This window comes from Pongo abelii, chromosome 16 (assembly GCF_028885655.2).
Source record: "Pongo abelii isolate AG06213 chromosome 16, NHGRI_mPonAbe1-v2.0_pri, whole genome shotgun sequence".
In the NCBI taxonomy this organism is placed as follows: domain Eukaryota; kingdom Metazoa; phylum Chordata; class Mammalia; order Primates; family Hominidae; genus Pongo; species Pongo abelii.
The window spans coordinates 62138036-62165579 of record NC_072001.2 but is presented as its reverse complement, the minus strand read 5'-3'; the positions used below and the strand labels follow the sequence as shown (position 1 = coordinate 62165579).

At 36.9% G+C, this 27544-nt stretch overlaps 1 protein-coding gene across 15 annotated transcripts in view; it reads right to left on the bottom strand.

The window, feature by feature from the left end:
• Window positions 1-1366: 1366 nt before the first annotated feature.
• The window catches only part of RNF111 (ring finger protein 111), a 112458-nt gene continuing 86280 nt past the window's right edge, over window positions 1367-27544 (bottom strand). For 2 of the 15 annotated variants that reach the window (XM_024232102.2, XM_024232103.3), the window contains exons 7-14: window positions 22188-22449; window positions 17097-17445; window positions 14110-14262; window positions 12567-12693; window positions 8018-8110; window positions 6644-6739; window positions 5159-5286; window positions 1367-3016 (exon numbers count right to left, since the gene is read on the bottom strand). In XM_024232102.2, coding sequence (XP_024087870.1) covers window positions 2899-3016; window positions 5159-5286; window positions 6644-6739; window positions 8018-8110; window positions 12567-12693; window positions 14110-14262; window positions 17097-17445; window positions 22188-22449 — 1326 coding nt within the window. In that variant the 3' untranslated portion in view covers window positions 1367-2898. 15 annotated transcript variants of the gene reach the window in all.

Here is a 27544-nt window from a genome sequence, read left to right as displayed (position 1 = left end):
ATTCCCATTTATGAAATACTAATAACAAAATATCCTCAAGAGCTTATATTTTAATTTTAGTGTTTCATCTAGTTACAAATAACAGTTTTGGTTTTTTTGAGAGGGAGTCTGGATCTGTCACCCAGGCTGCAGTGCAGTGGCGCTATCTCAGCTCACTGAAAGCTCTGCCTCCCAGGTTCACGCCATTCTCCTGCCTCAGCCTCCTGAGTAGCTGGGACTACAGGCACCCGCCACCACATGACCAGCTAATTTTTTGTATTTTTAGTAGAGATGGGGTTTCACCATGTTAACCAGGACGGTCTCCATCTCCTGACCTCATGATCCGCCCACCTCAGCCTCCCAAAGCACTGGGATTACAGGCGTGAACAAGTAACAGTTTTTAAAACAAAAGTAGTTTTCTCTAAGTCAACTGTTATGGTTCAAATGCTGAAGTGTGGTAGCAGCTAAAATAAAGTCACCAGAGTAAGAAAAACGTTTCAAATTATCAGTTTATCACTTGCATGTTAACAACAATAAAAATAAGGACTTGCTGACAAAAGAATTTTAGTTTTTATGTATTTGGACAGCTATCACTGAAATGTTCATTTTGACATATAAGATGCAGCAGGATATGGAAGACACCAAAACAAAGCACAAAAAGTCAAAATGTTCAGTCATTTTCTTCCTTACTTTCTTCATTACTTATCACATTTTTCGATAACTAATGGCAGTAGCTTAATAAGCTCCTATATTAACAATTCAAGTTTATGTCACAAATACTTTTATTAAATAAATCTCAAAGTAACGAAGCTTTGCCTACATTAAAAAAATCAGTAGCAATTATAAAACAAGTCAACAGGTAGTCGTGCATCTAAATCTGATGTAATATTCAAAAATAGAGAAATCCACCTGTGCTTTACTTATATTTGGGGGAACGTCAAGAGGACTCCATGACATAAAGTTCTCCCCATCTTACACTTCTTCAATCCCTTGGCACAGACCCGGGGTATTCCAGTGGCAAAGTACTACATCCATTACAGGCTACTTACTTAAAGGAAGACAGGCTACTTGCTCTTTTCCCCAGTAAGATGGCAGACATAAGTCACTGACTCCTTCACTCTCCCCTGACCTTCTATAACCTCGGTTTAATCATAAAGTATGCTCTTTAAATCCATCGTCCATCTGCACACATACTATGTTGAAGCATGTTAACACTGACAACTACTACAGTGTAACATTTACGAATATGAAGAAGAGGGCAAGTAGCCATAACTGAATGAATATAAATGTCAAATTACGCAAATGTCAATTTGAGTGAGATCACTATTTTTGAATCCAAGATGTTTAATGTAAACTGTTTTTATAAAAACTAATTATGAAACACAAAGACAATAGAAATATAAGTTATTTATTAATCAATCCACTTACAAAGCAGGTGGCTTAATGCAAGCTTATTGACATCTTCACATATGATCCATGGGAACATGTCCTCCACATACAGACAGTGATATTACTGACTGGATGCATTTGCAATCTGGGGCATATTAAGCATATTTAAACAAATAAAATTAGGCTATCCTGTATATGAAAGTATCTTGATAATAATATGCATCCTGAAGTAGATTAAAACTTCCTCCAAAGGAGAAATGTTAGTATGTTAACTTAACTTTATATTCTATATTATGCAGTAAATCTTAACTATAGAAATTAAAAATTTTAACTCAGTGATCGACTCTTGGTAATGTATGAAGTGGGAGTATATAACCATAGCAACAGTAGGTTGACAGTATAATTTGTGCCTCACAGTATCTGCAGATTTACTGTTTTCAAGTTTAGAGAGAAATAAAACAAGAGACATGTAGATTCAGCTGACTTTATTTATCTTTAAACTAATAAAAATCCCTTAAAAGTGATCCTGGGACCTTTAGAAGTTCTATGAATGCACAGATACCTGCCAGTGACTTAAATTCCAAATCTTGACTTAATGTGTCTACAAAATCAACGTAAGCAGATATCTTAACTTTTCGTGCTTAGCAGAAGACAACAAATTCTACATGTCTTTTTCAATTTCCCTAAAATTTTGTTAAATCTGCAAGTATGTACAATCTAGCTAACTGAAATTAATATTTAGTGTTCATCAGAGCTGTTTCACAGCAGCAAAAACTGAATCAGGGAAATAAAATTCTAAATGATGTAGGAAAAAGATAAATGCAATCAGAACAGCAGTCTAAATGTATGATATCAATATTCAACTCTTATCTGCACTGTGTTGAAAGGAAAAGGATACACCAAGAAAATTTATACTGATCACTCTGGTGATGTGACTACCACCTGCATCTGATTTAATATGGGTTGTATTCTGTTCCCAGTATTAAGGATGGTATTTAACTCAGAACTCCATATAGTAAATATACAGCAGCCATTTTGTCCTAATTAAGGAATGTCTTAATACACAATATTATCATTTTCTAGAGGATCTTTATACATTAAACTAAGGTACATGATTGATTAAATTAAAAGTTAGTAATGGATAAAAAAGTCATAATTATCAAGGCTTGGTACTATGTAAAAAACAAAAAGACCACAAAATTCTACTTACTAAAGCAGCTAACCTTGCCTGCAAGTTTAGGGTCACAAGCCCATAATATGTGCAAAGAAATGCAATACAAGGAACCATGCAAAAATACAGTAAAATGATACAGAAAAATGTCAAATCTAGAAAAAAAAGCTTTTATAAATACATCAGAATCAACTGTATACATAAACTGTAGGTCTAGCATTAGTTGTACCATATAGCAGAGCCAGCACTCTAAGTTCAATGCTTCCAAATCTGCGCAGGTAAGTCATGCCATCTTTGGTTGACTGCAGTACCAGGAAGGATGGGAATAAGAGGGAGGGCAAGAGTTCTGAAACATGGTGTCAACTTTCACTTGGGAGCTGGGCCTCAATGTCCACTCTGCATATGGGGCACTTCTTATTGGTAATCAACCATTGGTCAACACACACTTGGTGGAAAAGGTGCATACATGGAAGACGCCTATTATTGGCAAGAAAACAAAAAGCAAAAATTAATTTTATGATAATTGTATGTAGTAAACAAATTATATATGTAATAATTCAATAATGTTTTGAAGGTACTAAGCATCTTCCTCTTCTATAAAAAACACACAGATTAAATTAGCACTCTAGGCAATGTAATATATAAATGATCAAGATAATTAACTTTCAAAGCTACAGGATCAAATTATATAAAATCTTAAAAACTGTAAGAACACAAATTACACTGCCAATTATTCCAGTTTTGTTTTGGTACAGGAGCTGCCAGTGCCCTGGAGTTAGTAGTATATTACCTGTCACATAATATTGCAAATATATTTTTAAATATCAAATCATCACTGTATTTGTAATGCCCTTTAAAAATACATATTATCTCAAATATATATTTATTACATCATTTAATTCTCTCTCAAAAACATTACAATTCATGTGTCAAATATATAGTAACTACACTTTCCTCACTAAAAAATGTCTTACTGTGCAATGTTATTTTCTATCAAGAATATCTTTACACATTAAACTTAAGTACATAACTGATTAAAGGTGAGTAATACTTTTTTCATGGAATAATTGTTATATACACTTGATATTGTGCTACTGTTTAATAGGTAGGTTAAAAGGAGATGTAATGATTTTAGTTTGTTTACATCATGCCAAATTACCAATTAGAACTTGAGAAATAAAGCCCCCAAGCAAGACAGAATAACATTAAATCTGAGTGTTAACAGTGGGATAAAAGTTACTGACTCGTGTCCATTTCTACTTCTAGCCACTGTTAAAGAGTTTTTATATACTTTTCAGACTTCCTAATATCTAGTTAAAATAATAGCTTAAAAAAGTATCCCAATTATTCCTTGAACAGTTGTCAATATTGTAAAAGCAATTAAGTTCCAAATTTATAAACCTTCATTAGAAATACAGTGTGCAAATAACCTTATTTGTCGTATGGTACATAATAATTTTCTTCTCAGCCAACTGAAGAGGTCCAACAAAATTATCCTTATAAATTAGGGCAATAATATTACTACACGGTTCTGTTATATATGATATAGAACCTGTTTCATATGGCATTATGTTAACATTAAAAAAAAAAAGAACAGGAAGAAAACAATTACCTAAGTGATTATACAAAGAAAATGCCTAAAATTAATATAGGGTTAACATATTAACATTTTCTAAACAACAAAGGTGCAAAAAGGGAATAGTCCTACTAGTTTAGAGGAAATTTTATGACAAAACCAGTTTATACAAGATGCTATAGCCGAGTGCAGTGGCTTACGCCTGTAATCCCAACATTTTGGGAGGCTGAGGTAGGTGGATCGCTTCAGCCCAGGAGGTGGAGGTTGCAGTGAGCTGAGATTGCTGCCCTGAGCCTGGGCAACAGAAGGAGACCATCTCCCAAAAGAGGAAAAAAAAAAAAAAAAAGATGCTGTAAAACAGACTGCATAGGGCTAATCTGGATCCCTGTTTAAGTTTTGAAGAACACATTATAACTTTCTAGGACCTCCAAAGCCTCTCAAATTCTCATTTCTGCAAGATTTACAGAAGACAATTTTGACTACAAAATTTCCCTGGCCAAACCTTGTGTGGCTCTACAACAGGAAGTGTATTTCCTACTCCCATGTTGGTAACATAGAGACTTTAATCTTTTATTGTTTCACTCGCTAGATGAAACCAGTTCTATGTGCCAGAAATTGGTAATAGTATATGCCAAGAATAATCTTTATTTGGTTTCCAGTTTACTTTTATCCTTTTTTTTCAGAGACAGGGTCTCACTCTATTGCCCAGGCTGGAGTGCAGTGTGGTGTGCTCAAAGCTCACTGCAGTCTCAAACTCCTGGGCTTAAGCCATCCTCCTGCCTTAGCCTCCTGAGTAGCTGGCACTGCAGGTGCACACCATCACATGCAAATAATTGTACTATTTTTCTTTTTTATAGAAACAGAGTCTTGTTATGTTGCCCAGGTTGGCCTCGAACTCCTGGCCTCAAGAGAGCCTCTGGCCTTGGCCTCAAAAAGTGCTGGAATTACACGTGTGAGCCATCGTGCCTGGTGTAATTTACTTTTCAAATAAAATCCCATGTACAGTTTTGACAATGGATTTTAGATAATTAATATCTAGTTACCTCACATCTTCACCTTCCTCTAAAATAGACAAACAGATAGTACATTTTTCCTCTGTGTCTTCCTCAGTCCCTTCTTCCCCATCTTGTTTGCAGTGCAGTTTCCTCTGTGAGAACCAATCAGTTGTTACCTTATTAGTAGAGATGACATTATTGAACAACTGAGTAAAGTCTGTGTTTATTTGAAAAACAAAACAAAACAAAACCACATATTCACCCGCACTTTTTTCCCAGGTAAGACTGTCATAAATAAATGGATGAATTAAGTGACTATCATCAATTAAGTATATTTTTAAGACCCTCTAATAATTGGGATCAAAAGCAAAATCAAATTTAACAGAAATTCATTCACTTGAAAGCTATTACTTTTAATCCACAATGAGAATGATAAACAATATAAACTATTTTTATCCTACCATGAGCATAAATAAGTTTTATTTTATTAGTGAATGTTTCAAGTAACATCCATTTAAATGAACATTAGTTACAGTATTTAACTTGGACAGCTGAAAACTTGAATGTACTGGTAATACCTCAATACTCTTTGAAAATAGATGAAAAATACAGAGAATAGTAATTTTCACACTTTATGATTATTCTTTACATAGTATAAAGGAGTCTCCAACCCCTGGGCTGCAAACCAGTACCCGGCTGCACAGCAGGTGAGTGGCAGGTGAGCGAGCATCACTGCCGGAGCTCTGCCTCCTGTCAGATCAGCGGCAGCATCAGATTCTCATAGAAGCGTGAACCCTATTGTAAACTGAGCATGTGAGGGATCTAGGTTGCATGCTCCTTAGGAGAATCTAACTAATGCCTGATGATCTGAGGTGGAATAGTTTCATTCTGAAACTATCCCCTCTGCCACCTATCCATGAAAAATTGTCTTCCATGAAAACTGGTCCCTGGTGTCAAAAAGGTTGGGGACCGTTGGTATTGAGCATGGTTTGTTTTAAGACACGTATTTAACATGTCTACCCCGTAACTGTATAATGCTATACAAGCAACTGAGGGTAGAGTAGAATAAACACACATCAATAAAATGTCTGTCAAAATAAATTGCTAGTTAAAAAAATTACAGTACTGCCATATCATGGAATTCTGTATAAGCTATTAAAAATAATAAGGGTGATCTGTGGGAGCTGATACGGCATGAAAGGCAATCTGCAAACTATGTGGTTATCATCTCCTTTTGTGTTTTTTTTAAAGTAGACAAAAATATACATGCACATTACTAGAAAATGCTAAAAAATATCTGGAAGAATATCTAAATCCTTAACTATGATTTCACTTCTGGGAAGAAGGACTAGGGTCTGCAGAGTAAAAAACTGCAAAGTATATATTTTTTATGCTTTCCAAAATTTTTAAACAATATGTATGTATTACCTTCAATAAAAATGTCATTGCTAGAGTCTACAAATTCAAAAAGGGTATATATTACATTTATGCATTTCAGTAACACTCCAGAAGTTTCATAGAATAAATTCTTACCTTTTTGTATTTATGTGGATATGTACATCTTTCAATTGTCCCCTGGGATGCTCCACGATTGACATTTCCTAATCTTTCTTCCAAATGAATCAGTTCCTGAAAGTGAACAATAATGACTGGTAAAAGCCAAGATGATTATTCCTTGAACAGTACTGTCAACATTGTAAGAGAAATAAACTTCCATACTTAGAAACTTGCAATATAAATACAGTGTTCAAAAAAACTTACATATGACAAGTGGTTACTTATATATAAGTATATATATAACAGTTTATATGTTGCCCAGGCTGGTCTCAAACTCCTGGCCTCAAGTGATCCTCCCACCTCGGCCTCCCAAAGTGCTGAGATTACAGGTGTGAGCCACCATGCCTGACTTAATGTTTCTCATACACAGTAAGGCAAATGGTTGTTTATCATGTTTTCCTCAGCCAACTGAAATTGTACAGCAAAAGTTATCTTTATAAATTACAACAATATTACCACATGGTACTACGTAAGTCAGTATGTATGTATGCATGGAGAAGATGAAATCATTCTAGTAAATCACGGAACCAAATCAAACAATAGTTCTAAGTCACACTGACTCCAACTTCCAAACTGACATTAAAAAAACACAACAGGGGCCGGGTGCGGTGGCTTGTGCCTGTAATCCCAGTACTTTGGGAGGCCAAGGTGGGTGGATCACTTGAGGTCAGGAGTTCGAGAGCAGCCTGGCCAACATGGCGAAACACTATCTTTACTAAAAATACAAAAATTAGCCGGGCGTGGTGGCGGGCACCTGTAATCCCAGCTACTCAGGAAGCTAAGGCAGGAGAATCGCTTGAACCCAGGAGGCGCAGCTTGCAGTGAGCTGAGACTGCGCAACTGCACTCCAGTCTGGGTGACAGAGCAAGACTCCGTTTAAAAACAAACAAACAAACAAACAAACAAACAAACCACAACAAAACTTTAAATCCCATTCGAATGATTTGTTCTTCCTGAAAATTAAAACAAGACATTTAGCTACAAAGGGAATTACTTAAGTTTCTTTTTCTCTACCAATTTCTCTAAAAATTTAGCTGAGTCAAAAACATTACGTTCCCCACCACATTTAATGGTGTAGTTATATATGTGACATTTATATTGATTTAATACATTTTTATATTCTTCTATATTAGATATTTTCATTTACTCATCTTTAAATACTTGGGTAACTTTTGACCCTAAGATTAATATTACTTACAAATATTTCTGTAACTCCCAGAAGCAACATCAGAAAATCACGTGATTCCCAGCCACTGTAGCAGTCCCACACAATTGTGTATAGTAGTATATATATACTCTCTCTGCATTAAAGATACTGCGACAAACATATTCATTTATTTTATTACATACCTCAAAATTGCCCCTGAAAGGACCTCTGAATGATGTTCCATCCAATCCTGATGATATGTAACGGATGTGAGGATAGCCTGCCATATCAGGAACCTATTTCAACAGAAGAGATAGGCTAAATCAAATTTAAGAATAGACTTGTGATTTACTGTTAACATTGAATAATTCAAGACCTTCAATGTTTTCAATTCAACTGCTCATAAAATTTGACTTCAATAAGAATACATAACTCCAACTAAGCATTCTGTAACAGGTTTAGGTTTCTCTTAAAATATAACCTAACTTTCCAAAATGCCCAAACTTAAGCCTGAGGCTCTTAGTAGCTCGAACTTGAAAAGAGTAAAATTGTGTTAAGATCCTGTCCATTTCAGAGAGCTTTATTAAATCAACAACAAAAAATGCACACAATTTTCCAACAAAATTTCACTTCAAGGTAAGTTTTTTACTTCATTTCTGTTAAGGTTCCTAACAGCCAAAGTACCCTATGCCTTTTTTGCTTGATTCTATTAGGGAAACTTTTAACATTGTTTTCTAATTCTTTGTTAGTTATAGTCAATCTTCATTATTTATGGATTACATATGTGTGAACTGACCCACAGGCTAAAATTTATTTGTAACCTCATAATCAACACTCGTGCTTTCACAGTCATTTGTGGATATGCCCGGTGGCAAAAAATTGGAGTTGCCCAACATGCAACTCTGTTCCCCAGCTGAGGTAGAACAGGGCTCTGCCGTATTTGAGCTCCTACTATAAACCAGTGTCTTGTCTGGAGTCTGTTTAGTGCCACGTTTTTCACAGTTCTGTGCTTTTTGTTGGTGATTGTGTTGTTTAAAATGGCGCCCAAGCATAAAGCTGAAGTGCTGTCTAGTGTTCCTAAGCAAAGAAGGCTGTGATACTCCTTATGGAGAGAAGAAGTTTCATTCAGGCATGAGTTACAGTGTTGTTGGCTATGAGTTCAATGTTAATAATTCTACAATATTTTTTAAAGTTGTCTTTAAGCAGAAACATACATAAAAAAGGTTATACACTGATTAGTTGTGAACAGAGGTTTGCAAGGGTCCCATATTTGCTAACTCAGTGTTTGCAGCAACTGTATAGATCATAACTGTCATGCATACTCTGAGATACAGCACCATTCTTCCATCTTTATAAATAAATCTCTGACATTACTTTTTAATTAGCCTACACTGAATCACAACATACTTTAAGCAGAATTTATAGCTTTAACAGACACTTCATATGTGGAAAAGAATTTAAAATAAATAAGCAATAACTTTTAACCTTCAATAGCCTATTACTTAAATTATTTAAAACTTTTCTTATAACCAAGATCATTACTACTCAGCAGATAACCCAACCTCCTAAACATCTTCAAAGAAATCGGAAAGGAACTCCTGCATCCCAAATTATCTAAATCTTCACTTACCCGGAAAAGCCTCTCCTCCCTACTCTCGTTCCTCCAGCCTTTATGGATAAGCTTTTCTCCTATTCGAACTCAACCCTTATCACCCGCTCCTCCCTTCACCTGTTCACCCTGGGTCATGCTTACTTCACTACTCCCCACCAAGCCTCTCTTCAATATCTTTAAACAATTCCTCTCTAATGATTTTCTGTCTTAAACCTAAAAATACCTTAAGGTTTTCCAAACCTAAATTCTCTACTAATCCTGGAATTACTGCCAACCAAATAGGGGTTTCCTTCACTTTCCCTTCACAGCCAAGCTTATAAAGCAAGAAGGCTATATTCACTGTCTCCATGTTTTCACTTCCTTACCATATGTAATCTAAGAGGTGTCCCATCTACATCACTCACCATTACTGAACCATTCTGACACAAAAGACCAATAAACACTCTACTGCCAAATGCTTTCAACACTTTTCAAACTTTATTTTTTTGCGATGACACCATACTGACCATATTACAGTTCACCCTTGAACAACATAAAATGGGTTTGAATTGCATGGGTCTGCTTACATGTAGATTTTCTGCCACCTCTGCCACCCCAGAGACAGCGAGATGAATCCCTCCTTTTCCTACTCTTCAGCTTACTCAATGTGAAGACAATGAGGAAGGAGACCTTTATAATGATCCACTTTCACTTAACGAATAGTGAATATATTTTCCCTTCCTTGTAATTTTCTTAACATTTTTTCTCTACTTTATTGTAAACTATCATTATCTATTGTAGACTATCATTATCAATTACTTATAACATACAGAATATGTGTTCATCAACTGTTTATTTTAGTCGTAAGGCTTCCGATCAACAATAGACTATTAGTAGTTAAGATTTTAGGAACTCAAAAGTTATACTCTGATTTTCGACTGTGAGGAGGGTCAACACCCCTAACCTCTGCATTGTTCAAGGGTTAACTGTATTTTCTGATATTATTTTAACTGTGTTTCTCAACATTTCAAGTCAGTTCTCAGAATCCTTTGTTCGAAGCATAGTATTATCATTTAAATACAGTATAGTCATTCTCTAAGGTTTTTTCACCCTCTTGTCACTCTGCACATTTTTCCTGAAAACCTAATCCTCTTTAAGGAATTTCCACACTATATTCCATAGTGGTTATATTAGTTTACATTCCCATCAGCAGTGTAAAAGTGTTCCCTTTTTACCACATCCACATCAACACGTAAAATTTTTTTATTTTTTTGATTATGGCCATTCTTGCAGGAGTAATGTGATATTGCATTGTGGTTTTGACTTGCATTTCCCTGATCATTAGTGATGTTGAGCATTCTTTCCTATGTTTGTTGGCCATTTGTATATCTTCTTTTGATAATTGCCTGTTCATGTCCTTAGCCCACTTTTTGATAGGAATTTTTTTTTTTTTCTTGTATGTTCTCACTTATAAGTGGGAGCTAAGCTATGAGGATGCAAAGGCATAAAAATGATATGATGGACTTTGGAGACTCTGGGGAAAGGGTGGCAGGAGGTGAGGGATAAGAGACGACACATTGGGTACAGTATATACTGCTTAGGTGATGGGTGCACCAAAATCTCAGAAATTACCACTAAAGAACATATTCACCTGTTCCCCAAAAACCTATTGAAATAAAAAATAAAACAATTTCCTTTGGAAAAAAAAAACAAAAAACAAACAAACAAAAAACCCTAATCCTCTTCCATGGATTCATTACCTCCATATACTGACAGATCAAAACATATCTTTAACCCAAATATCTTTGGAAATCCAGACCATAGGCTTAACTTCCTATTGGACATTCAACTTTCATACAGATTCAGTACATCCAAGACCTAACTCACCTAACCCTTTCACCCAAACCCTAAATATCTCTCAAATGTGTCTCATCATTTTTATGCCAGCTACAATTGCCTTCATTCAGGCATTCATCAATATTTACCTCCTCTACTATAATGTCCTAACTGATTTCCCACATTTAAATCTATTTTTCCACATAACTGAGGAGGTGATCTAACTATAATCGGATTAAATAACACTAAAATCATAAATTTGATAAGGACATTTCCCCTTCAATGGTTCCTGAGTTCCAGTTTCTTGGTAGAACAGTTTTATTTCTCACTGCTGCCTGCCCCTCACTCCTAAAATTAGAAACACCAGCTTACTTGGAGTTCCCAGGGCTTGTGCTATTTGCTACATCTTTACATGCTGTAACCTCTGCAAGAGCACCATTCCAAAATCCAGTCTGCTTAGAAGTCACATGTACCAGAAAGCTTCTCTGAAAGCCTTCCTGCAGTGCCTCTACCCACAACAACACAAAACTATTCCCTTTTCTGTACCACTTATATAACAAGTATGTAATACAAACAGCAAACGCAATGTATGTTTTGCTGAACTTGTCCTTTAGCACTTTATAAAATCTGAACCTGCTTAAATCAGATGTAGAGAATTAGTATAATCTTTCTGCAGATTAGAAAATCAGGCTGGGTGCCATGGCTCAAGCCTGTAATCCCAGCACTTTGGGAGGCCAAGGTGGGCAGATCACTTGAGGCCAGGAGTTTGAGGCCAGCCTGGCCAAATGGTGAAACCCCATCTCTATTAAAAATTAGCCAGGCATGGTGGCACGTACCTGCAATCCCAGCTACTTGGGAGGCTGAGGCAGGAGAATCACTTGAACCCAGGAGGTGGAGGTTGCAGTGAGATGAGATCATACTACTGCACTCCAGCCTGGGTGACAGAGTGAGACTCTGTCGGAAAAAAAAAAAAAAAAGGAAAAAGAAAACCAAGTATGACTGCATCAGAACGTATCTATTACCACTTACGGCAAAATAACTGAAGCACAGTATACTCCTGACAGTGGATTAAGAGTATCCTGGTATACAAAAAACCCCACACTTTTTTGTCATTTTGTACATTAAGAGTACATGTTACGATGCAAATTATATGCGTAGATTTAAATACATCTAATACCTTTTTATAGCACAATTTTAGCTAACAAGATTACTTTCAAATTCTATTAAAACATCTCTATTAACTAATATAGTGAAATATTTCCAATAAAATATTTAGAAAAGGAACTTTTAGAACATGTCAAAATTTTGAAAATTTTCCATTTTACCATTAAAGGAAGAGCTCCTAATTGTAAGTGATGAAGTCGAGGAGGTGCGTGATAATGGGCCAAGTGAGGATGCAATGCACCAGGTGTATAAGTAGCTGCAGTCACTCCAGCTTCAATTCCCAGTTCCCTGACAAAAGGATGAGAACAGTTTAATCCTCCTTAGGGTCTCTTTTTTATCAACAGACATGGGGAGTTAGGTTTACACTTAAAAAAGTAATCTAAGGTTTCTTAACGTACAAAGCTGAGGAAAGATAATTTAGCCCAAAATATTTAACTAATAATTTCAAATTTATTTTAGAACTGAAAGCTCAAAAAACTTAAATTTTGTGACAATGAGGAGCAAAGCATTTCTACTTGGTTTCACATCTTACAAAGGAAGGAAATATATGGCTACGAAGTTCCCTTCCAAGATAAAAGTCTGATTCTACTTGAGGAGCATACAACATAGAATTTACTTTTTTGGTGTATCTGAATGTTACAGATGCTCTCTGGGTTTTTGTTTGCTAGATATCATCTCTTGGTTTTTGACATTAAGGACAATTAGAATAGCAAACTCTTCTACACCTTATAAAAGAAGGGCAAACAAAATTTTAGAAGGGGAAAAACTGTTATATGCTAAGTCTTCATTTACTTATTCTCATTTTATGTTCTGCCTCAAAAGTCATTGTGGTTCAAGATCTCAATGAATGCCCACACACAATGGATTCAGAAAATTAATTTAATGAAAATCTGCTCCCACCTAGATTATCTAGGAAAGACCACAAATCTAGGAGAATGAAGGCTAAATTTCCCTTGTCAATGGCAGGTGAGGGTGGTGGAGCAAATCTGAGTACAAAGGTGGGGGTCAGATAAAGAAGATGTGAAAAGTAAGATCAGTCGAGGGAGTCAACTTTGGTGGTAACCCTGAAAAACAGGAAAAAAGGTCCACGCCTCTTACTTACATGGGAACTCTAAAAAACCTAAACTCACAGGAGAGAGTAGCATGCTGTTTACCAGAGGCCGGGGAGAGGGTGGGGGGTCGTGAATGAGGAAAGGGGAGATGCTGGTCAATGGGTACAAAGCTTCAGCTAGGAGGAGTAAGTTCTGATATTCTACTGCACAGCATGGTGACTACAGTGAAGAATAACATACCGTATACTTCAAAACTGCGACAAGAGAAAATTTTAAATGTTCTCACCGCGAAGAAATGATCAATATTGGAGGTGATAAATGTGCCATTAGCCTGATTTAATCATTCCACAATGTATATATGTATTGAAATACTATGTTGTACCTCCAAATACATACAATTATTATTTGTCAATTAAACATAAAATAACACCTAAAAAAAAAGTACTACTCCTGCTTAATATGGTTCCCTGCCCCAGCTCCTATTCTTTCCTCTCCAAACCGCTATCTGCCCAGAGGCAGTGTCTCACAGTTAAAGTGGGGATTAGGTTTCTCCACATCACCCTTCTGCAAAGCAGTCAATCACAAGGCATCTTTTCCAATAGTTTTACCACAAGCTGTGAAGCACTGTTTTGAAATTAAAGAAGATACTGACCAGGCAGACCTCTCTGGAGCCTGTCGAGGATGTGAGGACATAGTCTGAGGCACATGAATATGATGCCCATGACCATAGTTTGGGTGCATCCTATGTGGATGGGGTGGGGGGCGTTCATGTGCCCGCCTGGAAACACAGAACACAAAAAGACCACTGGAAATAATTGAATAATTGGTTATTTCTTTTCTTAATGTAGAAAAAAATCCCTAGTATTAATACTATAAACATCTATAGATTAGTCATAAAATAAATTTTATAACAATAAATTATAATATATAAAATTATTTGTTAATAAATCAAGAAACCATCACCCCCTCCATAAATTCTAATTGATCATTTATTCCAATGCTTCCAATTCAAATATCATCCAAGGAAAAAGGTAATTTTAACATTATCTTGTATACCTTCTTTACAAGTGATATTTTAAATAGGAGAATAATAGGAATTAAATAGAAATAAAATTTTTAAAAATTAAATACCCCAGACAAATGTTGCAGGCACAAATAAATTATTGTATATAAACATTAAAGCAGGACAAATTGAAACCTTAATTTTGTTTCATTTACTCTTATATTGTAAAGACATTCAACCATTTTAACAGATGAAAGTTTAAGAGAAAAAAATGTTAACCTTGGGCATTTTTTTTCAAAACACATGTAATACAAGTTAACACACCTAGGAAACTTGTATTTAGCTTGATTCATACTTTTTTTTTTTTTTTTTTTTTTTTTTTTTTCCCCGAGAGGAAGTCTAGCTCTGTCACCAGGCTGGAGTACAGTGGCAATCTTGGCTCACTGCAACCTCTGCCTCCCGGATTCAAGCAATTCTCCTGCCTCGGCCTCCCAAGTGGCTGGGACTACAGGTGCACACCACCACGCCCAGCTAATTTTTGTATTTTTAGTAGAGATGGGCCAGGATGTTGGCCAGGATGGTCTCAATCTCTTGACCTTGTGATCCGCCCACCTTGGCTTCCCAAAGTGCTGGGATTACAGGCATGAGCCAATGTGCCCAACCTCCATTCATACTCTTTATTCTGCATCCCAGTTTACTGTATCTTCTCTTCCTAAAGTCAGTTAACAGAAGACACTAAAAACAACTTAGTTTCAGGGATTCATTTTTTGTTTCTTTTTTTCTTTTAAGAGGCAGAATCTTCCTCCAGGATCAAGTGCAGTGGCACAATCATAGCTCAGTGTAACCCTAAACTCCTGGGCTTAAGTGATCCTCCCACCTCAGCCACCTGAGTAGCTGGGACTAAAGGTGTGTGCCACCATACCCAGCTAAGATTCATTTTTATAGTCTAATTATTTTATATTAGTTTTTAACACAATTGCAGATTTTGCATGTTTATTCTAAACAACAATTTGCCAGTTACTGGAGGATAAGACTGTTAAACTGGCAATTTTCTATATAAAAGGTTACTATATTAGAATGGCAGCAACAGCCAGAGATTTGGGATACACTCTTAAATGACAGAAGTAAAACAAAAAGTTACACAAGAGCTGGATCATTAATTAGATCAAGAGTTTGGCAAACAGGTTATGTGAAGGGTAAAACGGGAAATTTTTTCAGCTCTACAGGCCGTATGTTCTCTGTTGTAACTACTCAACTTAGCCTTTGTAATGTGGAAACATCCACAAACAACAGACACTTTTTCAGTTTGTTTGTAACTGAAAAACTGCACCTGTTTTCCAATAAAATTCTGTTTACAAAAATCGGTAGGCAGAATTAGACCAATAGTTTGCTGATCTGAATATGAAAATCAGATCCTGAATACTCAAAAGAAAAAAAAAAGGATTTTCATAAACTTGAAGTACAATATTTTCACTGTCATTCACTGAAAATTCTATTAATACTTTCCTTCCCTCTTGTTAGTAACATTCAAATCTTTGGTATCTTTAGATCTTATTCTTCAGAATCATCAATTTTAACACTGATTTTTACCACACGATATTGCAGAAACAGACAGACAAAAGATTAGCTCACATCAGACCAGTCTGGGTATTTTTTTTTAATTGGTTTGCATAAAGAAATTACCCTGGGTCATATGGTAAAACTGGTCAGATTTTACTAAATAACCTGGTATAAACTTGTTTTTTCAACACATACAATTTAGGGAAAGGCAGGGGAAGGTTCTGGTTAGCAAAGAATCAATTTCTTAGTGAACTGAGGATTTAGTATAGTTACTTTTTTGGGGAGAGGGGGAGAGACAGGGTCTCCCTGTGCCACCCAGGCTGCAGTGCAGTGGCATGATCATGGGAGGATCACTTAAGCATAGGAGTTCAAGGATAAAAGAACTATGGATGCACCACTGCACTCCAGCCTTGACCCCCTGGGCTCAGACGATCCTCTCATCTCAGCATACCGAGTAGCTGGGACCACAGCAGTATGCCACTACACCCAGCTACTTTCTTTTTTTGGTAGAGACGAGGTCTCCTTATGTTGCCCAAGCGGGTCTCAAACTCCTGGGCAAACGATCCTCCTGCCTCAGCCTCCCAAAGTGTTGGAATTACAGGTGTGAATCACTGCAGCCACCTATCTTTTGTTTTCTACTGTTGTTAAAGGACACAGGGTCTTGCTCTACCACCTAAGCTAGAGTGCAGTGGCACAGTCATAGCTCAGCTTTGAACTCCTGGGCTCAAATTATCCTCCTGCCTTAGCTTCCTGAGCAACTGGGGATTACAGGCATTAACCTCACCCAGCTTATAGTTACAAGTTACATTATTTCTAAAGACTTCATGGTTTTTTTTGTTGTTGTTCTTTGTTCTTTTTTTAAAAAAAGAAAACAACAACAAAAAAAACAGTATTTCACTGTGTTGCCCAGATGGACTCAAACTCCTGGGCTCAAGCAATCCTCCTGTCTCAGCCTCCCAAGCAGCTGTGACTACAAGTGCATGCCACCATGCCTAGTTGGATTTCAGAGTTGTAAAGACCAATGGAAGCAGAAGAAAAAGCAAGCTTGACTTTCTTTTTAAAAACGTAAAACATACGTTGGATGCTGCATCATCCTCCTCCTTTGAACTTCCATCCTCTGCATCACTTCATGAGGATGCAGTCTCTGTGCTGGAGGTGCTGTGGCTGGAATATGGTGCGAAATTGGCTGGTGTGTAGGAGGAAGATGCTGAGGGATTGGTGCAGCTGTACTGGCTAAGTGAGTTGGTGGTGGGGGTGCCACAGGATGAGATGTTGCATGAGAAGATATTTGAGAATGGAAAGCATGTACAGGATGAGGAATAACATAATCCACTTGAGGCGGAGGCTGAGTCTGAGGAGGGGGATTTCCATGAGAATGCGGGCAGGCAGAAGCTTGATGATGAAGTGGCCTTGTCAAAGAGGCATCTGCAAGAAAAATATTTTGAGTATGTTACATAGGCACCATGCAGTTGAACATATATTGCTATTACACATTCCTATTGTACTTTTAAAGATATTAGTATTTTATTTTTATGAATACTTTATCAAGTAAAGTATTCAAGCAACTACTCAAGCAACTTGCTCCCTTCTTAGAATAATCTTGGATATCTTCTTATGTCAATATATATTATAGTTTAACTTCACTCACAGCTTCACAACATTCTATTATATAAACACACCAAAATGTACTGACAAAATCCCCACTGATAAAAAAGAAACCCAAATGCTATGATAAATATCTGTGTATATGCTCACTCCTGCACTCACTCTTTCATTTACACACATGTATACACACATATATAGAGATCATTTCTGTAGCATAAATTCCTGTAAGTAGTTGTGGGACAGAAAGAAAAAAATAAATTTAGATGCCAGTTGATAAAAATACCCTTTCCAAAAGGTTGCCGTAATTAATATTTCCATCAAGAGTACACAGGAAGGGCCAGGCACGGTGGCTCACACCTGTAATCCCAGCACTTTAGGAGGCCAAGGTGAGCAGAGTCACCTGAAGCCAGGAGTTCGAGACCAGCCTGGCCAGCATGGCGAAGCCCCGTCTCTACTAAAAATACAAAAATTATCCAGGCATGCTGATGCGCACCTGTAATCCCAGCTACTCGGGAGGCTGAGGCAGGAGAATCGCTTGAACCTGGGAGGTGGAGGATGCAGTGAGCCGAGATCATGCCACTGCACCCCAGCCTGGGCGACAGAGTGAGACTCCACCTCAAAAAAAAAAAAAAAAAAAAAAAAGGAGCACACAAGAAGGCCTGATTACCCCCACATTACCACTAAATTTTTAAAATAAATGCCAATCTGAGAAAAATCTTTTATTTCTTGACCACCTGTATTTCTTCTCAGAATTATCTATTTACACGCTTAGCCTATTGTATTATTCACCTTTTTCTTACTGACTTGTAAGTATTATTTGCATATATGGAGGCTCTGTCATAATAGGGTGTAAACATTTTTCCAAACTGTCTCTCTCTCTCCCTACCCCATGTCATTATTCCTGTGCTACATATTTGTGTTTCCCATCAAATATGGAAGTAAAGTCCTTAATAAGATGGCTCCTACCATTTCTTCATTCTACATCTTTATGTTTCAAAGTGACTGCTGAAAAATCCCTCTGAGGAATACACGTCTTTCTTACTCTTAGAGATGTGCATCTACTTCACATGAAAAAAAAAAAAAAAAAAAAGTTTGTCTTAGATTTCAATACAAACTTCATTTTACTGGAAGGTGTTCTTGGAAGTCTGATATAGAGCAACAGCCATTCTCTAGTTTCATTACAGAAGAGTTTTCAATTTTTAATGCTTTTGATTCATTCAGCAAGGGCAGAAGTTAGGTAACCATAACTCAACTATGTTTTCAAAGTATGCCTTGTTAGCATGTACTTAAAGGAAACTTTCAACAAATCTAATTTTTAAAAGTTGCAAGACAAATTTTTAAACCAATTTTCTAAAAGTTCTGTTTTCAAATCAATGCTTTACTCTTCAAGAAGGCACAAAGCTCAGTAGCTCTTAATCATAAAAAATGAATCCACTATGTTTTATGATTGTTAATTATCCTTTCTCAAATTCACAGCATTTTTTCTAGTTTCAAAGTTTTATATTTGTGTAATCATTATACAACATTCACAAATATTACAAAGCAAGAAGTTTTGTTTCAGAATGAGTCCACTTATTTAACTACTCTTCAGACATCACTTTAATTCACTGTTTATCTAAACAAAACAGGTTGCTGACCATTTTAAGAGTGACATATTCCACATTCCCAAAAACCTTTTCCCTTCCTCTATTTGTGTTCCCAACAGTTAAAAAAAAAAAAAAAAAAAAAAGTTCTTGATATTGTTTCCTAGACGTTCAACATATCACTTGCAGATATAATACTATGATTTATTCCAACATTTACTCACTACATTCCTATAGCTTTACAGTGTAGACCATTTGCTTTATGATTAATCATAAGTAGCCTTACCTATACCTCTCTCTCTTTTTTTTTCTTTTTTTGAGACAGAGACTCGCTGTGTCACCCAGGTTGGAGCGCAGCGGTGCGACCTCAGCTCACTGCAACCTCCATCTCCCAGGTTCAAGCGATTGTCCTGCCTCAGCCTCCTGAGTAGCAGCGATTACAGGCACCTGCCACCACACCCCGCAAGTTTTTGCATTTTTAGTAGAGACAGGGTTTCGCCATGTTGGCCAGGCTGGTCTTAAACTCCTGACCTCAGGTCATCCACCCGCCTCGGCCTCCCGAAAGTGCTGGGATTACAGGCGTGAGCCACTGTGCCCGGTCTTTTTTTTTTTCTTTTTAAGTGACAGGTTCTCACTATGTTGTCCAGGCAGGAGTACAAGGATTATTCACAGGTGTGATAACAGCATACTGCAACCTTGAACTCCTGAGCTCAAGCAATCCCCCTGCCTCAGCCTCCTGAGGAGCGGGAACTACATGCTCATACTACCAAGCCAGGCCTTACATATCTTCTCAATACATCTTACTAATAAGATAGTAAAACTTTTAAATAATAGCATTTCAAGTACAGTTGTTTTATCACTTCATCAAGACCACAAACCTTTCAAAAGCAAGGAGAGACATATTATATCTTACTCCACAAGTATTATTGTTATACATATAAATGTACTTATGAAACAGCAAACTATTCATTTGGATCCAAGTATCACAATTTATAGCCAATAGGAATTACTCCCATTTTACAAGTGCAAAAAATGTAAGGACAGAGAGATTAAATAACTTATCCAAAGTCACTAAGCTAATTAGTCAGAGCTGGGAGGTCAACTCAAATCTATCCAATTCTAAAGCTAGTGCTCTACTACACCATACTGTCTTCCCCAGTTCATTCTGGATGAAAAAAGGTTTAAGAACCACATGTTTCACACGTGAACTAAAGCATACGGGAAATGTTTTTTAAAAGCACGGGCAAGTTGGGGAGAGAATACACACACTCCTTCAGGAAAAGAAGCCCAAAACAGAGTTATCAAAATGTCTCTAATAGAAAATAATACAATTTAAATTTCCTACCTTCATTCTCATTAACACACTCCTAATGAGGTGTGTAAATTGATGCAGCCCCTTGGAGAGAAACTTAACAGTATTTACCTGAAAGTTTATCCCTCTGACATAGCAATCACATTTCTAGGAAGTTATACCATACATAAACTCAACCATAAACAACTTAAATGTCCATCAACAGAAGACTGATTTAATATACAATGGATATTATCGGGGTATTAAAAACCAATGAGCTTGATTTTTATGTGCTAATATGCAAAAATCAAGATATACTGTTAAATTTAAAAACAAAAAACAAGAAGTAGAATATGTTTGATTTCCCATTTTTAAAAGGTAAGACATATACCTATCTATGTGTACAAAGAAAATTTCTAAAAGTTTTTATAGAACAGTTGCTACCTCTGATATATTAAGATCAGTAAGCTGTGTGAGGAAGCTTTTAAATTCTCATTTTATATGACTGCACAGTCTGAATGTTTTAGAATATAACAAATGAGTCTAAAACATTTATTTATTAGGACATTTTGAAAGGAATAAACTTACTCATAAACTGCTTCAGTATATTATTTTTAAAGGGGAGGGGGAGAAAATTACACATATTGAATTTCAAATAAAAGATGATCAATCAAAAATTAATACCATCAAGTACTACAAAATAGGCCATGCATCACACTGGTGTTCATACAAAGAATTGGCCCATTGGTCAATGCTTTGTAAAAACTGTTTCTAAATGTTTTCCAATTTATACTTTAAATTTTAAGTTGCATTACTGAGAAGGTAAACAATATATCACCAGTTTCACTGTACAAATTCTGGGTTGATTCCAGCTGTGTCTGCAGGATGCAGATTTTTTTAAATGACTGGAGTAGAAGAAAAAATCCAAGAAGATATATAAGTGAAAATGACCACTTGCCATGTAATCAAAACAAAACACAAATTTCCTTGCTGACTTCCTGGTTCATTTCCAGCATGAATTTTTGGTGTTTATCAGCCAAGTGTTTATTAAGCTTCCATTTCATTACTGGCTTATTATCTAAAAAATAGTAAATATGTTACACAGCCTTAGGGTATTTATCATTTCTTATGATATCTAATGAATTTCAATTTCTTTAGAAAAGGCATGCCTGGTTCTATTTTATTTTATTTTTATAGAAACGGGGTCTCACTATGTTGCCCAGGCTGGTCTCAAACTCCTGGCCTCAAGCAATCCTCCTGCCTTGGCCTCCCAAAGTGCTGGGATTACAGGAGTGAGCCATCATGCCCAACCGTGGTTATATTTTAATTGCCTGCATCAAATGAATATAAAAATCCTTTTACAACTCCCAAAGCTTGCTGTCAGGAAATTCTCTCTTATGTCTCAGTTAACTGCTTGAGAATTCTTAAAATTTACTTTGCTGTGCCTAGAAATACTACTCAACTTTCACATTTCTTCAGCTATACTAAAGAACAAATCTAAATTCCTTAAAACTTCCATTCAATCCACCTCAATTACATAATATTAACATGAGAAAAAATATACCCTACTCTTAAGCCAAGTAAATACTAAAAATTTAAGAACTGGGATTAAAGGTTATTTCATAAGGAAGTATAAAATGCTTCATTGATATGACTCTAGATTTTGTGTCCACTAAGTATATACTTACAAGTGGGTGGCATGTAATGTCGACATGATGAGAGAGAGGGCTGTGGAGGGGGCTGGGGCTGGGGCTGCGCAACCATGCTTGATCCATAGCCATCTATTGATGATAAAGGTTGACTTGGGGCAGCAGCAGCAGCCTGATGGCCAAAGATTGCAGCTCGGGAGGAAGAAACAGGGCAGCAGGGGTCAAATGCAGATGCTCCATGAAAACTGCCACTTCCATGACTTCTGATACCATTGTTGCTCAGGTCTACTGGCAATGCCTGCTAGATAAAAAGGAAGTATATTTTATCTTTTTAAAGTTTGGTCAAACATTTCATGTTATATTATAAAAGTATTCCTAACACAACCAAAAAAACATAATCTTTAAATTAGTTTGAAAACAGTAAGATTCTTAGTATGAAGAACCAGTGAGTACCAACAAAATACTTGGTTATCTTGAATATAACAAGTGTATCCTGGATTGTGAAAACTGTAGTGGTTTTATAGTTAAACCAATTTTTAAAAATCAAGCATAAGATTTTATCACAAGATGAACAAAAGTTTAATATATTAAAATCTTTTTGTCTTATAACAAATACATCTTAGAAACTTTAAAAATCATACTTCTATATTCTCCTTTATCCCAACACTGTGACTAGTACTTTAGGACTCCTTGAGAAAACGTACTATCACACTAGTGAAAATATTAAGGTTCTAGGAAAAATCTTGTCTGCCCCAAATTCCAAACTGTATAAAGCAAGAATTCAATTAAAGTGCTAATAAACAAATCTACATTATTCAAAATAACAATGGACATAAGATTTTTCAGACTAAATCATGAATTACCTTTGCCACTTAAAGCTTTCACTTGTTCAAAAACATAAGAATAAAAAAAGTTAAAGCACTGCTTCCTTTTATAGGCATATTTATTGCATTTTATAGGCACATTTAGTGCTTTGCAGATGTTCGGGGTTTTTGTTTTGTTTTTAACAACTTGAAGGTTTGTGGCGACACTGTGTCAAGCAAGTCTATCAGAGTTACTTTTCCAACAGCATGTGGAAACTCTGTCTGTGTCACATTTTGGTAATTCTCATAATATTTATATTTTTCTCATTATTATTTTATCTGTTATGGTGATATTTGATCAGTAGTCATTGATGTTACTATTATAATTGCTTTGGGCACCAAGAACTTTGCCCATATAAGACAACAAATTTAATAGATAAATATGTGTGTCCTGACCAGATGCTTCCCCATTACCCTCCTCTCCTCTCTTTGGGCCTCCCTATTCCCTGAGACACAACAACATTGAAATTAGGCCAATTAATGGCCTCTAGTATTCAAGTGAAAGGAAGATTTGCACATCTCTCATTTTAAATCAAAACCGAGAAATGATTAAGCTTAGTGAGGAAGGCATGTCAAAAGCCGAACAGGCCAAAAGCTAGGCCTCTTGCACCAGTCAGCCAAGTCATGAATGCAAAGGAAAAATCCTTGAAAGAAACTGAAAGCACTCCAGTGAACACACAAATGAAAAGAAAGTGAAACACCCTTATTGCTGATTTAAAGAAAGTTTTAGTGATCTAGGTGGAAGATCAAACCAGCTACAACATTCTCTTAAGCCAAAGCCTAAGCCAGAGCAAAGTCCTAACTCTTCAATTCTATGAAGGCTGAGGGAGGCAAGGAGGCTGCAGAAGAAAAGTCTGAAGACAGCAGAGGTTAGTTCATGAAATTGAAGGAAAGAAGCTATCTCTATAAGATAAAAGTACAAGGAGAAGCAGCAAGTGCTGATGTAGAAGCTACAGTAAGTTATCCAGAAAATCTAGCTAAGATCATTTATGGAAAGTGCTACAGTGAATAACAGATTTTCCATGTAGACAAAACAGCCTAATATTGGAAGATGTCATCCAGGACTTTCATAGCTAAAGAGAAGTCAATGGCTGGCTTCAAAGTTTCCAAGGACTGGATGATTCTTGTTAGGGTCTAATGTAGCTGGTGACTTAAAATCCAATGCTCATTTACAATTCCAGAATTCCCAGGGCCCTTAAGACTTATGCTAAATCTATTCTGCCTGTGCTCTATTAACAAACAACAAAGCCTAGACGACAGTACAGCTATTTACATGGTTTACTGAATATTTTCAGAATACTGTTGAGACCCACTACTAAGAAAAAAATATTCCTTTCAAAATGTTACTGCTTGGCAAAAGTGAGAACTTTCCTCAAAAAAGAAAAAAGAAAATTGCTGTTTCTTGACAATGCACATAGTCACCAAAGAGCTCTGATGATGTATAAGTAGATTAATGTTTTCATACCTAACACAACATCCAGTCTATGAATCAAGGAGTAATTTCAACTTTCAAGTCTTATTATTAAAGAAATACATTTCATAAGGCTATAGTTGCCATAATAATTCCTCTGATCAATCTGGGCAAAAGTAAATTGAAAACCTTCCAGAAAGGAGTCACCATTCTAGATGTCATTAAGAACATTTGTGGTTCATGGAAGGCAGTCAAAATATTAACATTAATAATTTGGAAGAAGTGGATTCCAAGCCTCATGCATACTTTGAGGGGTTCAAGACTTCAGTGGACGAAGTAACTACAAATGTTGTGAAGACAGTGAGAGAACTAGAATAAGTAGTTGGACCCTGAAGATGTGATTGAATTGCCCCAAATCCTGATAAAAGTTGAATGAGTTGCTTCTGACGGAGGAGCAAAGAAAGTAGTTTCTTTCTTTTATTTATTTTATCTTATTTTTTTTTTGGAGACGGTGTCTCACTCTATTGCCCAGGTTGGTGTGCAGTAGTGCAATCTTAGCTCACTGCAACTTCCGCCTCCCAGGTTCAGGCAATTATCTTATCTCAGCCTCACGAGCAGCTAGGATTACAGGTGCATGCCACCACGCACGGCTAATTTTTGTATTTTTAGTAGACACAGGGTTTCACCATGTTGGCCACGCTGTTCTTGAACTGCTGACCGCAAGTGATCTGCCTGCCTCAGCCTCCCAAACAAAGTGCTGGGATTACAGAAGTGAGCCACTGTACCCAGGCTCTTTTATTTATTTATTTTTGAGACAAGATCTCACTGTGTTGCCTACACTGGAGTGCAGTAATACAAACATGGCTCACTGCAGCCTCCACCTACCCAGCTCAAGCAATCCTCCCAACTTCAGCCTCCCAAGTAGCTAGGACCACAGGCATGTGCCACTGCACACAGTTAATTTTTAGATTTTTTGTAGAGACACAGTCTTGCCACGTTGCCCAGACTGGTCTTTAACTCCTCCCACCTCAGCCCCACAAAAAGTGTTGGGAATGCATGAGCCAACATGCCCAGCTGGAAGTAGTTTCTTTTTTTTAAATAAAAAAATTGCAGGGCCCCAGATACATCATTTAAACAAACAAACAAACAAACAACAACAACAAAAAAACTGCAGCAAAAGTGGTTTCCTGAGATAGAATCTTCTCCTGGTAAAGATACTAGGAAAAAGATGGAAATGATAGGCCGGGCATGGTGGCTCACGCCTGTAATCCCAGTACTTTGGGAAGCTGAGGCAGGCAGATCACGAGGTCAGGAGACTGAGACCAATGTGGCTATCACGGTGAAACCCCGTCTCTACTAAAAAATACAAAAAATTAGCTGGGCGTGGTGGCGGGCACCTGTAGTCCCAGCTACTTGGGAGGCTGAGGCAGGAGAATGGCATGAACCCGGGAGGTGGAGCTTGCAGTGAGCCGAGATCACCCCACTGCACTCCAGCCTGGGCAACAGAGTGAGACTGTCTCAAAAAAAAAAAAAAAAAATGGAAATGACAGCGAAAGATTTAGAATATCACATAAACTTAATATATTACATTAGTACATTACATAAACTTAAAGCAGCTGCAAAGTTTGAAAGGATTGATTCCAATTCTGAAAGAAGTTCTATGGGTAAAACGCCATTAAACAGCATCATGTGCTACAGAGAAATCTTTCATGAAAGGAACAGTCAATCAATGCAGCAAACTTCATTGTTATCTTACTTCAAGAAATTGCCACAGCCACCCCAATCTTTAGGTACCACCACTCTCATCAGTCATAGCCACCAACATTAAGGCAAGACCCTCCATCAGCAAAAAGTTTACAATTTGCTGAAGTCTCAGAGGATTGCTGGCATTTTTAAAAAATGTATTAGCAATAAAGTATTTTTAAATTGAATTATTTTTAAACTGAAACATGTACAATGAGGTATTTTTAAACTGAAGTATTTTCAAATTGAAGCATGTACTTTTTTTAAACATAATGTCACTGTACAGTGGACTTAGTACAGTGTAAACATTAAATTTTATATGTACTGGGAAACAAAAAAATTCACGTGACTTGCTTTATTGCAATATTCACTTTACTGTATTTATTGTGGTTATCTGGAACCAAACCTGCAGTATCTCCAAGGTATGCTTGTATTAGGAATATGATATTAGGGAAAGCCCATTAACTAAGTTGGGAAATGAACCAGAGGGTACATTCCACTTCCACTCATCAGTAATATTTTCCTCCAAAAGCTTTTTTTTTTTTTTTTTTTTTTTTTTTTTGAGACAGGATCTCTGTTACCCAGGCTGGAGTGCAGTGGCACAATCTTGGCTCACTGCAACCTCCTAGGCTCAAGTGATTCTCCTACCTCAGCCACCCACAAGAAGCTAGAACTAAAGGCACGAGACCCCACGCCCAGCTAATTTATGGTTTTTTGTTTCGTTTTGTTAGAGACGGGGTTTCACCATGTTGCACAGGGTGGTCTCGAACTCTTAGGGTCAAGCAATCCACCCGTCTCAGCCTCCCAAGGTGCTAGGATTTCAGGCGTAAGCCACTATGCACTGCCTTCCAAAAGCATCTGGAAAAATCCTAAGCAAAACACTTTCACCTCTACTCTAGAGCAAAGGCAAGAATCACTTCTCTGTATTCTTTTTTTTTTTTTGAGATGGAGTCTCGCTCTGTTGCCCAGGCTGGAGTGCAGCGGCGTGATCTCGGCTCACTGCAAGCCCCGCCTCCCGGGTTCAGGCCCATTCTCCTGCCTCAGCCTCCTGAGTAGCTGGGACTACAGGCACCCACCACCATGCCCGGCTACTTTTTTTGTATTTTTAGTAGAGACGGGGTTTCACCATGTTAGCCAGGATGGTCTCGATCTCCTGACTTCGTGATCCGCCTGCCTTGGCCTCCCAAAGTGCTGGGATGACAGGCGTGAGCCACCGCACCCGGCCACTTCTTCGTATTCTTGAATACAAACCTACTGCTTAGGTTCAATGGAACCATACTTTTCAAAATGTGATTAAAGATCATAAAGCTCTGATGTTATATACGGAATTATATACAGCAACTGTGCAATACTGGAAGCTGAGGGGCTGGAGACGAAAA